General features: G+C 46.3%; 1 protein-coding gene across 1 annotated transcript in view; it reads right to left on the reverse strand.

Annotated features, from left to right (window-relative positions):
* Nucleotides 1-38: 38 nt before the first annotated feature.
* Nucleotides 39-16,801, reverse strand: part of ppp4r4 (protein phosphatase 4, regulatory subunit 4) — a 21,136-nt gene continuing 4,373 nt past the window's right edge. Inside the window, exons 3-25 of the mRNA XM_079179775.1 lie at nt 16,586-16,688; nt 16,312-16,459; nt 10,035-10,108; nt 9,550-9,656; nt 8,233-8,340; nt 8,040-8,161; nt 7,852-7,971; nt 7,473-7,612; nt 7,264-7,383; nt 6,839-6,916; nt 6,543-6,626; nt 6,231-6,404; nt 6,042-6,147; nt 5,509-5,656; nt 5,236-5,380; nt 4,966-5,004; nt 4,816-4,887; nt 4,674-4,737; nt 4,444-4,521; nt 3,513-3,603; nt 1,649-1,710; nt 1,062-1,530; nt 39-257 (exon numbers count right to left, since the gene is read on the reverse strand). Of these exons, the coding sequence (XP_079035901.1) occupies nt 212-257; nt 1,062-1,530; nt 1,649-1,710; nt 3,513-3,603; nt 4,444-4,521; nt 4,674-4,737; nt 4,816-4,887; nt 4,966-5,004; nt 5,236-5,380; nt 5,509-5,656; nt 6,042-6,147; nt 6,231-6,404; nt 6,543-6,626; nt 6,839-6,916; nt 7,264-7,383; nt 7,473-7,612; nt 7,852-7,971; nt 8,040-8,161; nt 8,233-8,340; nt 9,550-9,656; nt 10,035-10,108; nt 16,312-16,459; nt 16,586-16,688 (2,698 nt within the window). The 3' untranslated portion in view covers nt 39-211. The remainder of the gene's footprint in view (nt 258-1,061; nt 1,531-1,648; nt 1,711-3,512; nt 3,604-4,443; nt 4,522-4,673; nt 4,738-4,815; nt 4,888-4,965; nt 5,005-5,235; nt 5,381-5,508; nt 5,657-6,041; nt 6,148-6,230; nt 6,405-6,542; nt 6,627-6,838; nt 6,917-7,263; nt 7,384-7,472; nt 7,613-7,851; nt 7,972-8,039; nt 8,162-8,232; nt 8,341-9,549; nt 9,657-10,034; nt 10,109-16,311; nt 16,460-16,585; nt 16,689-16,801) is intronic.

Consider the following 16,801-nt stretch of genomic DNA (forward strand, 5'->3'; position numbering starts at 1 on the left):
TGTCAGCGTGTGGAACACGAACCAATAAGAACACAAGTTTGTATGTTTACTGAACCAATCAGGAGACAGGATGAGATCATTAGAATACACAGTGCTCAGTAGATCAGATGTCCTGTTGCATTTTGGGTAAGCCTTTACTCGTCTTTAAACTTGTGAACCCTGACTGCTGATTGGCTCGTGGCCTCGTGGCGGTACGATGACATCATCATCTTCAGTCTCTTCCTGATTGGACGCTGAAAGAGTTTGACTTCCTGTTTCTGTAGAATAAAAAACAAAACAGCTCATAAATCATTTGACAAGGTGAGGTTGAATTAAGACGAAAGTAAACAAAACCAGGGCTAAACAGATAATCCAGAGTTTAGACGGGGTTTAACCAGAAACTAATCTCTATCAATAAATTCTGTATTTATATCCAGAATCAGGCAACGGGACAAGGTTTTAGTGTCAGAAGCATTCTGGTTTGCTTTGGTTCACGGTGTTTATAGGACACAATGAGCATCCACTGGCTACCAGTTTACAGCTGCTTCAAAGATGGATTAAACTAGAGAAACAACACATGATCAGAGGAAACAATCACAGGGATGAATACGGGTTGGTCGAGGAGTAAGATGGGCACTCAGGGCCAAGTGAGCCACAAAGAATCAATAAACTAAAGCGTAGATGAAAAGGTGAAGGGTTCGGTTGGGGATCAGATAACGATTATTTAGGGCTAAAACTGGGTCAAAGTACAAGGACTGGACTAAGTCTGGACTGAACAATAACAGGGTTAGAATGGGGATAAACCAGGTTAAAGCCAGGTTACAGCTGGACAGGATTATTTTATGTTGTGACAGTGGAACCACAAGAGACAAACATCTGGTCCATGTTGAACTAGTTGAAACTAATCCAGAGGGTTTTGTTGACCCCTCCTTGAATTACTGTGGAGGAGTGATTCAGGGAGGGATAAACTCAGAGAGAACCTTGTATGAGGGCCACTCCTGGATCTGGTCTGAGCGGACTTTGGGTTACAAACTGTAAAAAACACGTGGGATCTACCTCCAGAACATCTGGTAAGAACTCACATTGACAGCTTTCTGGACTGGCTGTCCTTCACCCCACAACCCCGGTCCATTGTTTTACTGCGCTGGTCCATGGTACTGATCCTATGGTCTCTATGGTCCAGGGTACTGGTCCTGTGGTCTCTCTGGTCAATGGTTCTATGGTCCAAGGTACTGGTTCTGTGGTCTCTCTGATCAATGGTAGTGGTTCTATGGTCCATTGTACCTGTTCTCTGCTCCATCATATTGTTCCTGTGGTCCATGTTACAGGTTCTGTGGTCCAGGGTACTGGTTCTATGATCTCTCTGATCTAGGCTGCTGGTCCTGTGGTCCAGGGTACTGGTTCTATGATCTCTCTGATCTAGGCTGCTGGTCCTGTGGTCCAGGGTACTGGCCCTCTCCAAGAGGCTGGTGGTGTTGCTGCGGATCAGGACTGGCATGGAGGAGGTGGACTGGGTCGCGGTAGAGAAATGGGCGGTCCTCAAGGCGTCATCTATAAAACACAAGTGATATGTGAATAAAGATGTGTCCTCCCGAACCGGAGTGGTTCTGCAGTCCTGAAAACCACTACCTGACTTTGACAGAGCCTGTGTTGAATAAGGAGGCGGTACCTTTGCTCAGTGACATGGAGGACTTCCCGGGTCCAGACATGCTGCTCATCTCCTTCACTTTCCTGAAACACAGAAAACAGAACATGAAGAACACTTGAAGCTTGTTTTCAGCATCAGATCTCAGATCGTCTTGATCTCAGCACGGCGTTTGATCCAGTGAACCGAGACATCTGGGTAGATCCAGAACAGGGTCTGCTCCGTCCTCGGCCCCCTTCTGTTTCTAAGTACGATTCCCCCCAAAACACACGTATGCTGACGACACACAGCTTCATCTCCTGAAACCAAACCTTCCTCATCAGTCTCACGAACGACCTCGAGGACGGAGTGTTGAGGTCACAACAGAGGACGGTCCGTCCTCCAGTAAAACGACCATGAAAGCCTCTCCAGGCAAACCCAAAGTCACCTGAGAGCTGCTCTTGACCCGTTGGAGTACATGCATGGTGTTGGTCTCTTTTGAAAGCTAACAGTCAGAATCACTGTAGGTGCTGCTGCATTGAGTAACAGAAGCTTGAACACAGCTGGACGTATTAGCTGGAAAACACAACGAGACCTCAGCATGAAGACTCAACTAGTCCGAGTTCAGATTCACTAACAATACCACAGAAAATCAATATTTGACACGTTTCACTAAAGGTATGTCTAGGCGCTTTCCAAAAAAGGGTTACCATGGTAACATACCTAGGCTGTGTATAAATGTGTATTCATAATTCAAACTAGAGCTTATTTATGTCGATATTCAGTAATTATACATTATTTCGCCATTATTCACTTTCCTAAAATCTCCAAAACCACACTTTGAATTTAACGGACGCAGCGACCCGACTCATCCACGTTCTGCCTCTAAATCCACCCCTGAAGCTGAATATCGTTATTTTAGGAATGTCATTGGCTCTACGAAGCGTCAGTCATCAGAACGATCGGTTGTTATTGGCTCGAGCTTTACACGAAAGAAGAGGGGCGGGCGCTGTCCTTCAGGGCGGACTCTGGTTGGCTGTTCCAGGCTGTGGACGCACATGAAGCTCCTGTTGGGTCCAGTGAGGCGTCACTCCAAACGCCAGACTGCAGCCGCCATTTTGAGATCCAGAGAGCGTCAATGTTTACATGCAAACTGAAGTTACGTTAGAAAATATATCAATAATTAGGCATATCTGCCGGCTAATTTGAAATGATGCAACAGCAGTCTGTGGGTGTTTATGGACATAATAATGTGTTTTGGACTAAATATTTGACTGGATTGGATCGTCTGGAGCTTTGTTAATGTAACAAGAGCGTTTCTGTTGGAATATTATGGGATGTGTGGAATACTGTGAGGCTTCATCGGTTTTGTAAATGCTTGTTTGTTGGTTGGTGGTCTGACGGAGGCGTTGAGTGAACCTGCTGCTGTGATTGTATCTTGAAATGGTTTGTTGTATAAATCGAATCACAAGAATCTCAGCTTTCCAAAGAGACGTCGCATCAGTGCCGACCTACACGCAGCAGATGTGTACACGACACAGATGTTCAGTCAACACTCCTACAGACCGAGGGCCATCGGAGGGTTAACAGGTTTTAAAACCATTTTAAAAACCTTGAACCTCGACAAGAAGGTCCGCGTCACGGCAGAGACTTCGTACTGTTGTAGTGAACGACGACGGAAAGAGGATGAAGACTAAAATGTGATAATAATTACAGTTACACAACTTTTTATTTTTAAATGGTGTCTTCTACTATTGAGTTTACTGTAACGCACTGAGCAGAATTCCTTGTCTGTGTAACATACTTGGCAATAAACAGTTCTGGTTCTGGTTCTGGTTCTGAACCCTGAGGACTGAAACCTGAAGCTGCTCTTTAGAGGTTCTAGAGGAGGAGGGCTTGCAGGTCTTACAGAGGTCGGTCTGAGTTGGCAGGTTTGGACGTCGTCGGCTGACTGCTGAGAGATCGACTCCTCGATAGTTTAGCCTTCCTCATCTCTTTACCTGTAAGAAGAAGAATCATCATCATCATCATGGTTTGTATTGATGGTCTTCTGAGATGAGCTACGTTTACTGTCAGGTCCCAAACCTGTGAATACAGAAACTGTTCCACGTTACCAAACTCCCAACACGTCAAGAAGATTTCAGCGACACAAAGACGACTTCATGTTGTGTCCTGCAGGACGTCCTACTGTGTTCTTCTACGACCTTTAAACTGACCTTTGTGTCCACTTGTTTTCAACAGAAACAGGAAGTGAACATAACATTAACATATCATTGCCTTTAAGTTGATCTGTTGAACATCCAGTGGTTACGAAGCTACATGATGATTCATAGAGTCTTTGTGTTTGTGTCGCCTGATGAATGTGAGTCCAATAGTCTCTGGTTTAGCTCTGTGTTGGGTCTCCACCACCTCCTGAGGTCTAGCTGCTAAATGCTCCTCTGTGTTCAGCAGCTGGTCTCTGACCGAGTCTGCTGTTTGCTGCTGAGCAGTGAACTCAGGCTTTTTACAGCTGATTCTCTGAAAACCACTCTAGAAAGTGTTGAGTGTGAACTTAGTGCAAATGTCCATCATCAGCTCGGATTGTTATTCCAGCAGTTCTTCAAAATCAAAGTGTGCAGCTACTTCCATGTTGTTGTTGCTGCGGGGGGATCCTGCTCACTACGAAGCTCCGTAAAGACCAGATGAGCTTCATCGTCTTCTGAGGTTCATCATCACCAGAGGAACACGTCACGCTGGTTTCACTTTGTCATTTAGCTTTCAATGAATACTAATTGAACAGAGTTCATTGATGTGTTCAAAGCTCACCAGTGGAACATTTTCATATTAATATCTTTTCTTACCGGAGGACGACAAGGTGTTACCAGACGAAGACACAGACATGGATTTGATCGCAGATAGACTGGTTTTACTGTCTCTTCCTGTCAAAAGAAGACAGTTTACAAACTGGACTACGAAGCAGAAACACACGATGATGAATTAACTCTGACCAGGAACTTTTCCAGATACTCCAGACTGAAAATATACCGGCAGACACTGAACCATCTTACAGTAAAATGAGTGTTTTGCTCACGTTTTCTCTCCGTATGTTTCTCAGAGTTCAGCTTTCCTTCACTCTGCTGGCGCTCCAGCTGTTCCTGACGACAAAGGAGACGTCATGAAAACAAACCAGGAAGTGATTCAGACTCCAGAGGAACGCTCAGCTTCAGACTCACCATCTCCAGCAGCAGATTCTCTTCCTTCTCCTTCTTCTGGTCCAGTAAATCCCTCTCCTGCCTCTTGTGAAACTGCAAACACACAACATACTCGATGGAGGCACATCGAGTTTAAAGTGAAACTCTCAGCTGTGAAAACAAGGTGCTTACAGGCTCTGCCAGGTCCAGTTTGTCCAGTTCCAGGACTGTCTGAAAAACAATGAGACCTCATTCAACACGTTATTATTTTACATTACAGTTATTTATCCAAAGCGACTTACAATTCAGTATATATAGATACACCGTAGCACAGCTACGGGAGCACTTTCTCACAGAGGCTTCTGATAGTGGGTCTGTACTGGTCTCTGTAGACTACATTCATCCTAGACCTGCAGAAAGTGACAGGAGGTCTGTACTGGTCTCAGTTAGTCCAGATGTTACCTTGCGGATCGTGGCCACCACGTCCTTGTCTTTTTCTCTGCAGAGGAGTTTCTGGACGCAGAAGTCGAGCTGCTGCAGCAGCTGCTTGTCGGCCGGCAGACGGAGCGATGAACGCAATCTGGGCAACAACTGGCACAGCTTGTACCTGACAGACAGGTGAGCAGACAGACAGCTGAGCAGACAGACAGCTGAGCAGACAGACAGCTGAGCAGACAGGTTTGTCACATCTGATGCCAGAGAGACAGGGTCTACCTGTCTCACTGAGAGACCTACCTGACGTTGGCCACGGGGTCGTGGACCAGCTCCAGCGCTGGAACCAGGAAGTATTTGTTGAAGTATTTTCTGGAGAAAATCTCAGAGGCCGTTTCACAAACATCGAGGAACCTCAAGCGGTTCCAGTAGCTCCGCCCCTGAGCCAGATCTGAAACGCCAGAAGAACCATCAACAGATCTTAAGTCTTCTGACTGCAGCAACTTAGACAGGAAGTACAGGAGGTTCTGATGGATTCAAGAAAAGCCTTTCAAAAGGATGTCACAGGGAGGTCTCCGAATACATGAGACCACCTGAAGGACCACAGTATTCTGACCTACGAGGTCACCTGCTCATACATGAGACCACCTGAAGGACCACAGTACTCTGACCTACGAGGTCACCTGTTCATACATGAGACCACCTGAAGGACCACAGTATTCTGACCTACGAGGTCACCTGTTCATACATGAGACCACCTGAAGGACCACAGTATTCTGACCTACGAGGTCACCTGCTCATACATGAGACCACCTGAAGGACCACAGTATTCTGACCTTGGATCAGTCGCTCCATCATCTCCTGACGCTGCTCGTGTTTGCGGTTGTAACGCAGAAATGTGCAGAATGTCCGAGCCGCCTCTCTCTGAACCGGCAACACCTTCTGCAACAGCAACAAGCGTAGGGAGGGTTACCCGTCTGTTCACCTGGTTCACCTGTATTGAGTCGTGTGTCGTAGTTGCTGACATTAGTGGTGAGGATGGTGAAGATGCGGGGGGAGAAGTTCTGGTGCAGCACTTCTCCAGGCAGAAGTCGGGCCAGACAGCTGTAACGCTGCAGCAGCTTCTCATGCAGCCGCCAACGCAGAGAGCATCCGACCTTCTGCTCCACCGACAGCAGAGCCGACAGCAGCTCCGGGAACTGACGAGGAACCACAGGAACCGCAAGGGAACATAGAAGAATCAGAGGACACGAGAGAACCGAGATTAGAGAGGCAACAGGAAAAAGAAACGCACAGATATTAATCCTCATCTCGGTGTTGGAGGCTGGTTTTCCCACCTTGTTGTCCAGCACCAGGTTCTCTGCTCTGGTCAGAACCGCCTCCAGAGTTTCCTCCAGGTGATTCATGAGAGCGTCCAACACCTGAAAGAACAACAATCACAGCTCTGAGAAACAACGTTAGAAATACAAAGCTACACACAGTCTGTTCAACGTGTTCTGCACTGAAAGGTTTGGATCTATGCGTCTATTCCTACAAGTATGAGCTACAAAGTGTCTAAACAAATACAAAATAAATAACTAAAGAAGAAGAATCATTCCAAAAAACACAAACTACCAGAACCTTCATGACTGACCTCCAGAGCTTCATCCTGCAGCAGAGCCAGCAGCTCTTTGTGGACCAGCTGGACGTTTGAACCCAACAGCTTCACCACCTGACAGGAAGGGGCGGAGTCAAACATGTGACATCACAGAAGACGGCTTTAAGACTTACAAACTATCAACTGACATAAAGAGCTGTTGTTTTATTCTGCCAGTCGGCAAATTTCAGTAAAAAAACTTCAAAATTCAACAATTGACGTCTGTGTTTTTTAATATTACACCTTATATATTTATATTATACCTCAACAGCTGCTTCAGGGTCCTGATTCCCTTCCTGCTAAGAGGATGAAACCTTCAGGTTCCTTCCTTAAACCAGGCTCCCTTAGACTTCATTGACCCCATCAAAGACTCAGAGAACAGACCCATGACCAGGTTGCTCATGTGGTCTCTGTTATCTCACCTGGTGGAAACTGGCTGCAGCACTTCGTCGAACGCTGACCTGCGGGTCACAGCAAAGACCGGAGAACGACGGGTAGAGCTCTGACAGGAAGTGAGTCGAGTCCGCAAACACCACCATGGCCTGGAGAGGGGAAGCAAACAGGAAGTGACACCGGCCGACTGGAGGACTGAACGTTGAACTGAAACCTGAATCTCTGTCACTGATTGTACCGGCAGGTTGTAGCAACAGTTGCAACGGATCAGTGTTGACTCATTGCAGTCAGTCTGGTTTCCTTCAGTCTGCAACCCAGCGACACACAGAACCTTAAACCTCTGCAGCAACCGGCCCTTCTCCTCGTCTGACAGGGAGCCTGCAACGCAACCATTACTGATCAGAGACACAGCAACGCAACCAGCACTCATCAGAGACACAGCAACTCACAGCAACGCTCTCCACACCTGGACCAGAACTCACAGTCACGGTCCTGGTCCACAGGAACCTCTTGCTACCCGCTGCCCCCCCCCGCGCCGCCTTGATGTGAACTCACTCTGCTTTGGGTTCAGTAGAATGTGACTCTACTGTTTCCACTGTGTGACATCAGAGTCTCACCTGCCAGTCCGCTGCAGACTTTCCCAAACTGGAACGACAAAGACGCCACGACGGCGTCGTCCGCCTGCGACGCCTCGCACACGGACATCACCATGGGAACCACGACATGCAGTCTGTCGTCTGAGAGAGGAAGACGTGTTCAGAGAACGTGACTTCATGTAGATACTAAAGCTCACAGTCTGACTCACCGCCGTCCATCATCTCCATCAGGTTGACGATGGTGTCGAAGGCGGCGAGGCGGACGCCGCTCTCCTCGTCTCTGGCGAGCTCCACCAGTTCAGGAAGCAGCTCGGTTCTGGTGTCGTCCACCCTGAAGGAGAAACTCTGTGACATCACAGCAGGACGTTTGTTTATGTTTCATTCAGTGTTTGTGACGTTTACCCCGACGCTCTGGAGATGTTCTCCAGCTGACGGCACATACAGGCCCGGACCTCCAGCTCCACATCCTGACACAGAGACCGGACCAGAGGCAGCAGGTCCTTCTTCACTCTGATACACAGGAACACACCTGTTAGTAGGGGACCAGGTCTAAAGACACACCTGTTAGCAGGGGACCAGGTCTAAAGACAGACCTGTTAGCAGGGGACCAGGTCTAAAGACAGACCTGTTAGCAGGGGACCAGGTCTAAAGACAGACCTGTTAGTAGAGGACCAGGTCTAAAGACACACCTGTTAGCAGGGGACCAGGTCTAAAGACACACCTGTTAGTAGGGGACCAGGTCTAAAGACAGACCTGTTAGTAGGGGACCAGGTCTAAAGACAGACCTGTTAGTAGGGGACCAGGTCTAAAGACAGACCTGTTAGCAGGGGACCAGGTCTAAAGACACACCTGTTAGTAGAGGACCAGGTCTAAAGACAGACCTGTTAGCAGGGGACCAGGTCTAAAGACACACCTGTTAGTAGAGGACCAGGTCTAAAGACACACCTGTTAGTAGGGGACCAGGTCTAAAGACAGACCTGTTAGTAGAGGACCAGGTCTAAAGACACACCTGTTAGTAGGGGACCAGGTCTAAAGACAGACCTGTTAGCAGGGGACCAGGTCTAAAGACAGACCTGTTAGTAGAGGACCAGGTCTAAAGACAGACCTGTTAGTAGAGGACCAGGTCTAAAGACACACCTGTTAGTAGGGGACCAGGTCTAAAGACAGACCTGTTAGCAGGGGACCAGGTCTAAAGACACACCTGTTAGTAGAGGACCAGGTCTAAAGACACACCTGTTAGTAGGGGACCAGGTCTAAAGACACACCTGTTAGTAGGGGACCAGGTCTAAAGACACACCTGTTAGTAGGGGACCAGGTCTAAAGACAGACCTGTTAGTAGAGGACCAGGTCTAAAGACACACCTGTTAGTAGAGGACCAGGTCTAAAGACACACCTGTTAGTAGAGGACCAGGTCTAAAGACACACCTGTTAGTAGGGGACCAGGTCTAAAGACACACCTGTTAGTAGAGGACCAGGTCTAAAGACACACCTGTTAGTAGAGGACCAGGTCTAAAGACACACCTGTTAGTAGGGGACCAGGTCTAAAGACAGACCTGTTAGTAGGGGACCAGGTCTAAAGACACACCTGTTTATAGTGTGTGTGTAGTAGTACAGTATACAGTGTGTGTATACAGTGTGTGTGTGTGTAGTATTACAATATATAGTGAGTGTAGTACCACAGTACACAGTGTGTAGTACTACAGTAGTACTGCAGCTCACATGTGAGGGTCGAACTTGCAGGCGACTTTCCCTAAAATTCGACAGCTAGCCAGACGAGCCTGAAGAGAGTGAGACAGCTGAGACTGATAAAGGAGAGGGTTCAGCACCTGCAGAGAAAAAGACAGACAGGTACAGAGAGAGAGAGACAGCTGGGGTTCATACACTAGAAGCTCTGAACAGGTAGACAAGGACAGATAGAGACAGCAGAAGAGAGACAGTGAGACAGCGAGTTACAGTGCCTTCCACACATGGAGAGACAGACAGGTACAGAAAGAAATGGACAGAGAAGAAGAGTAAACAGAGTGAAGAAGGTTCAGGAGATGGAAAACAATGCAATTAGACAGGTTCATTGGATAAACTGGAGAGACAGGTAGAGAGGTGAGCTGCCTGCCTTGAGTGATGTTATAATGTTGTACTTTTAACTATACTAATACTGATGAATAATTCTGGTGAAAGGTCTGAATCAATAACCTTGATCACTCTACCTCCTGTTTGATGGTCTCTTTGGGTAGAGCGTTGATGGCCGACAGCAGGGTCTCCAACCAGGCGTTGCTCACCACTGTCAAATAAACACGGCAACGTCAACATTAAGTCAACATGTAGGTTTAAATATTAGCTTCATATTAATGTCAACAACAACGTAAGCATCAACGTCAAGATCAATGTCAATATTAACATTAATGTCAACAACGTCAAAATAAGCATTTACTTTTATCGATGTAAATGTATCAGGATGTAACAAATTCAATGTAATCTACTGTGATTTCATGTGCAGCGGGATTTTACAATAGTGTGTTTATGTAAAACGAAGTGAAAATACACAGAATACACTGTTCACTGTGTCACCTGTGTGTCTGTGGTTCATTGTATGTTACCTGTGTGTCTGTGGTTCATTGTATGTTACCTGTGTGTCTGTGGTTCCTTGTATGTTACCTGTGTGTCTGTGGTTCCTTGTGTGTTACCTGTGTGTCTGTGGTTCCTTGTATGTTACCTGTGTATCTGTGGTTCCTTGTGTGTTACCTGTGTGTCTGTGGTTTCTTGTATGTTACCTGTGTGTCTGTGGTTCCTTGTATGTTACCTGTGTGTCTGTGGTTCCTTGTATGTTACCTGTGTATCTGTGGTTCCTTGTATGTTACCTGTGTATCTGTGGTTCCTTGTATGTTACCTGTGTATCTGTGGTTCCTTGTATGTTACCTGTGTATCTGTGGTTCCTTGTATGTTACCTGTGTGTCTGTGGTTCCTTGTATGTTACCTGTGTATCTGTGGTTCCTTGTATGTTACCTGTGTATCTGTGGTTCCTTGTATGTTACCTGTGTGTCTGTGGTTCCTTGTATGTTACCTGTGTGTCTGTGGTTTCTTGTATGTTACCTGTGTGTCTGTGGTTCCTTGTGTGTTACCTGTGTGTCTGTGGTTCCTTGTATGTTACCTGTGTGTCTGTGGTTCCTTGTATGTTACCTGTGTGTCTGTGGTTCCTTGTGTGTTACCTGTGTATCTGTGGTTCCTTGTGTGTTACCTGTGTATCTGTGGTTCCTTGTATGTTACCTGTGTATCTGTGGTTCCTTGTATGTTACCTGTGTATCTATGGTTCCTTGTATGTTACCTGTGTATCTGTGGTTCCTTGTATGTTACCTGTGTGTCTGTGGTTCCTTGTATGTTACCTGTGTGTCTGTGGTTTCTTGTATGTTACCTGTGTGTCTGTGGTTCCTTGTGTGTTACCTGTGTGTCTGTGGTTCCTTGTATGTTACCTGTGTGTCTGTGGTTTCTTGTATGTTACCTGTGTGTCTGTGGTTCCTTGTGTGTTACCTGTGTATCTGTGGTTCCTTGTGTGTTACCTGTGTGTCTGTGGTTCCTTGTATGTTACCTGTGTGTCTGTGGTTCCTTGTGTGTTACCTGTGTGTCTGTGGTTCCTTGTATGTTACCTGTGTATCTGTGGTTCCTTGTGTGTTACCTGTGTGTCTGTGGTTTCTTGTATGTTACCTGTGTGTCTGTGGTTCCTTGTATGTTACCTGTGTGTCTGTGGTTCCTTGTATGTTACCTGTGTATCTGTGGTTCCTTGTATGTTACCTGTGTATCTGTGGTTCCTTGTATGTTACCTGTGTATCTGTGGTTCCTTGTATGTTACCTGTGTGTCTGTGGTTCCTTGTATGTTACCTGTGTGTCTGTGGTTCCTTGTATGTTACCTGTGTATCTGTGGTTCCTTGTATGTTACCTGTGTATCTGTGGTTCCTTGTATGTTACCTGTGTGTCTGTGGTTCCTTGTATGTTACCTGTGTGTCTGTGGTTTCTTGTATGTTACCTGTGTGTCTGTGGTTCCTTGTGTGTTACCTGTGTGTCTGTGGTTCCTTGTATGTTACCTGTGTGTCTGTGGTTCCTTGTATGTTACCTGTGTGTCTGTGGTTCCTTGTGTGTTACCTGTGTATCTGTGGTTCCTTGTATGTTACCTGTGTATCTGTGGTTCCTTGTATGTTACCTGTGTATCTGTGGTTCCTTGTATGTTACCTGTGTATCTGTGGTTCCTTGTATGTTACCTGTGTGTCTGTGGTTCCTTGTATGTTACCTGTGTGTCTGTGGTTTCTTGTATGTTACCTGTGTGTCTGTGGTTCCTTGTGTGTTACCTGTGTGTCTGTGGTTCCTTGTATGTTACCTGTGTGTCTGTGGTTCCTTGTATGTTACCTGTGTGTCTGTGGTTTCTTGTATGTTACCTGTGTGTCTGTGGTTCCTTGTGTGTTACCTGTGTGTCTGTGGTTCCTTGTATGTTACCTGTGTGTCTGTGGTTTCTTGTATGTTACCTGTGTGTCTGTGGTTCCTTGTGTGTTACCTGTGTATCTGTGGTTCCTTGTGTGTTACCTGTGTGTCTGTGGTTCCTTGTATGTTACCTGTGTGTCTGTGGTTCCTTGTGTGTTACCTGTGTGTCTGTGGTTCCTTGTATGTTACCTGTGTATCTGTGGTTCCTTGTGTGTTACCTGTGTGTCTGTGGTTTCTTGTATGTTACCTGTGTGTCTGTGGTTCCTTGTATGTTACCTGTGTGTCTGTGGTTCCTTGTATGTTACCTGTGTATCTGTGGTTCCTTGTATGTTACCTGTGTATCTGTGGTTCCTTGTATGTTACCTGTGTATCTGTGGTTCCTTGTATGTTACCTGTGTGTCTGTGGTTCCTTGTATGTTACCTGTGTGTCTGTGGTTCCTTGTATGTTACCTGTGTATCTGTGGTTCCTTGTATGTTACCTGTGTATCTGTGGTTCCTTGTATGTTACCTGTGTGTCTGTGGTTCCTTGTATGTTACCTGTGTGTCTGTGGTTTCTTGTATGTTACCTGTGTGTCTGTGGTTCCTTGTGTGTTACCTGTGTGTCTGTGGTTCCTTGTATGTTACCTGTGTGTCTGTGGTTCCTTGTATGTTACCTGTGTGTCTGTGGTTCCTTGTGTGTTACCTGTGTATCTGTGGTTCCTTGTATGTTACCTGTGTATCTGTGGTTCCTTGTATGTTACCTGTGTATCTGTGGTTCCTTGTATGTTACCTGTGTATCTGTGGTTCCTTGTATGTTACCTGTGTGTCTGTGGTTCCTTGTATGTTACCTGTGTGTCTGTGGTTTCTTGTATGTTACCTGTGTGTCTGTGGTTCCTTGTGTGTTACCTGTGTGTCTGTGGTTCCTTGTATGTTACCTGTGTGTCTGTGGTTTCTTGTATGTTACCTGTGTGTCTGTGGTTCCTTGTGTGTTACCTGTGTATCTGTGGTTCCTTGTGTGTTACCTGTGTGTCTGTGGTTCCTTGTATGTTACCTGTGTGTCTGTGGTTTCTTGTATGTTACCTGTGTGTCTGTGGTTTCTTGTATGTTACCTGTGTGTCTGTGGTTCCTTGTGTGTTACCTGTGTATCTGTGGTTCCTTGTGTGTTACCTGTGTGTCTGTGGTTCCTTGTATGTTACCTGTGTGTCTGTGGTTTCTTGTATGTTACCTGTGTGTCTGTGGTTTCTTGTATGTTACCTGTGTGTCTGTGGTTCCTTGTGTGTTACCTGTGTGTCTGTGGTTCCTTGTATGTTACCTGTGTGTCTGTGGTTTCTTGTATGTTACCTGTGTGTCTGTGGTTCCTTGTGTGTTACCTGTGTGTCTGTGGTTCCTTGTATGTTACCTGTGTGTCTGTGGTTTCTTGTATGTTACCTGTGTGTCTGTGGTTCCTTGTGTGTTACCTGTGTATCTGTGGTTCATTGTATGTTACCTGTGTGTCTGTGGTTCTTTGTGTGTTACCTGTGTGTCTGTGGTTCCTTGTGTGTTACCTGTGTGTCTGTGGTTCCTTGTGTGTTACCTGTGTGTCTGTGGTTCCTTGTATGTTACCTGTGTGTCTGTGGTTCCTTGTGTGTTACCTGTGTGTCTGTGGTTCACTGTATGTTACCTGTGTGTCTGTGGTTCGCTGTATGTTACCTGTGTGTCTGTGGTTCCTTGTGTGTTACCTGTGTGTCTGTGGTTCCTTGTGTGTTACCTGTGTGTCTGTGGTTCCTTGTGTGTTACCTGTGTGTCTGTGGTTCCTTGTGTGTTACCTGTGTGTCTGTGGTTCACTGTATGTTACCTGTGTGTCTGTGGTTCCTTGTGTGTTACCTGTGTGTCTGTGGTTCCTTGTGTGTTACCTGTGTGTCTGTGGTTTCTTGTATGTTACCTGTGTGTCTGTGGTTCCTTGTATGTTACCTGTGTGTCTGTGGTTCCTTGTATGTTACCTGTGTATCTGTGGTTCCTTGTATGTTACCTGTGTGTCTGTGGTTCCTTGTATGTTACCTGTGTGTCTGTGGTTCCTTGTGTGTTACCTGTGTGTCTGTGGTTCCTTGTATGTTACCTGTGTATCTGTGGTTCCTTGTGTGTTACCTGTGTGTCTGTGGTTTCTTGTATGTTACCTGTGTGTCTGTGGTTCCTTGTATGTTACCTGTGTGTCTGTGGTTCCTTGTATGTTACCTGTGTATCTGTGGTTCCTTGTATGTTACCTGTGTATCTGTGGTTCCTTGTATGTTACCTGTGTATCTGTGGTTCCTTGTATGTTACCTGTGTGTCTGTGGTTCCTTGTATGTTACCTGTGTGTCTGTGGTTCCTTGTATGTTACCTGTGTATCTGTGGTTCCTTGTATGTTACCTGTGTATCTGTGGTTCCTTGTATGTTACCTGTGTGTCTGTGGTTCCTTGTATGTTACCTGTGTGTCTGTGGTTTCTTGTATGTTACCTGTGTGTCTGTGGTTCCTTGTGTGTTACCTGTGTGTCTGTGGTTCCTTGTATGTTACCTGTGTGTCTGTGGTTCCTTGTATGTTACCTGTGTGTCTGTGGTTCCTTGTGTGTTACCTGTGTATCTGTGGTTCCTTGTATGTTACCTGTGTATCTGTGGTTCCTTGTATGTTACCTGTGTATCTGTGGTTCCTTGTATGTTACCTGTGTATCTGTGGTTCCTTGTATGTTACCTGTGTGTCTGTGGTTCCTTGTATGTTACCTGTGTGTCTGTGGTTTCTTGTATGTTACCTGTGTGTCTGTGGTTCCTTGTGTGTTACCTGTGTGTCTGTGGTTCCTTGTATGTTACCTGTGTGTCTGTGGTTTCTTGTATGTTACCTGTGTGTCTGTGGTTCCTTGTGTGTTACCTGTGTATCTGTGGTTCCTTGTGTGTTACCTGTGTGTCTGTGGTTCCTTGTATGTTACCTGTGTGTCTGTGGTTTCTTGTATGTTACCTGTGTGTCTGTGGTTTCTTGTATGTTACCTGTGTGTCTGTGGTTCCTTGTGTGTTACCTGTGTATCTGTGGTTCCTTGTGTGTTACCTGTGTGTCTGTGGTTCCTTGTATGTTACCTGTGTGTCTGTGGTTTCTTGTATGTTACCTGTGTGTCTGTGGTTTCTTGTATGTTACCTGTGTGTCTGTGGTTCCTTGTGTGTTACCTGTGTGTCTGTGGTTCCTTGTATGTTACCTGTGTGTCTGTGGTTTCTTGTATGTTACCTGTGTGTCTGTGGTTCCTTGTGTGTTACCTGTGTGTCTGTGGTTCCTTGTATGTTACCTGTGTGTCTGTGGTTTCTTGTATGTTACCTGTGTGTCTGTGGTTCCTTGTGTGTTACCTGTGTATCTGTGGTTCATTGTATGTTACCTGTGTGTCTGTGGTTCTTTGTGTGTTACCTGTGTGTCTGTGGTTCCTTGTGTGTTACCTGTGTGTCTGTGGTTCCTTGTGTGTTACCTGTGTGTCTGTGGTTCCTTGTATGTTACCTGTGTGTCTGTGGTTCCTTGTGTGTTACCTGTGTGTCTGTGGTTCACTGTATGTTACCTGTGTGTCTGTGGTTCGCTGTATGTTACCTGTGTGTCTGTGGTTCCTTGTGTGTTACCTGTGTGTCTGTGGTTCCTTGTGTGTTACCTGTGTGTCTGTGGTTCCTTGTGTGTTACCTGTGTGTCTGTGGTTCCTTGTGTGTTACCTGTGTGTCTGTGGTTCACTGTATGTTACCTGTGTGTCTGTGGTTCCTTGTGTGTTACCTGTGTGTCTGTGGTTCCTTGTGTGTTACCTGTGTGTCTGTGGTTCCTTGTGTGTTACCTGTGTGTCTGTGGTTCATTGTATGTTACCTGTGTGTCTGTGGTTCCTTGTGTGTTACCTGTGTGTCTGTGGTTCATTGTATGTTACCTGTGTGTCTGTGGTTCCTTGTATGTTACCTGTGTGTCTGTGGTTCCTTGTGTGTTACCTGTGTGTCTGTGGTTCCTTGTGTGTTACCTGTGTGTCTGTGGTTCCTTGTGTGTTACCTGTGTGTCTGTGGTTCCTTGTGTGTTACCTGTGTCTCGGTGGTTCAGGTGCAGCAAGACGGTCTTCAGAATGGAGAAAGTGTGAGTGTGGATCAGGATGATGTCGTCCTGCAGGATGGTTAAGAACGACGCCGCCGCTGCCAGCTGGATCTCTGCTCCGGCTCCATTCAAGACCTCCTGAGTCAGACAGACAGGTTACCTGAATGACACACCCGTCATTTCCCAAACTGACTGTCCACTTGCTGCCCACCTGTAGTACCGACAGCACTGACATCATTCTGATTAATGTTACTGTGTACATACCCGGACCTTTGGTACGACCCGACGGAATGTCTCTGCTGGATTCTGACGGACGAGGCTCGGCAGGTTACTGATGACGCTCGCTCTCTGCACCTCCTGACCCACACTGACAACAGAGGAAATATACATCTCAAGTGACTATTTATGGATGAAACAACCAAGGACCTAAAATTGAACCCTGAGGGACTCCACATCTGACACCAGGTATTTCAAGACTTG

This window comes from Pholis gunnellus (assembly GCF_910591455.1).
Source record: "Pholis gunnellus genome assembly, chromosome: 19".
NCBI classification, from domain to species: domain Eukaryota; kingdom Metazoa; phylum Chordata; class Actinopteri; order Perciformes; family Pholidae; genus Pholis; species Pholis gunnellus.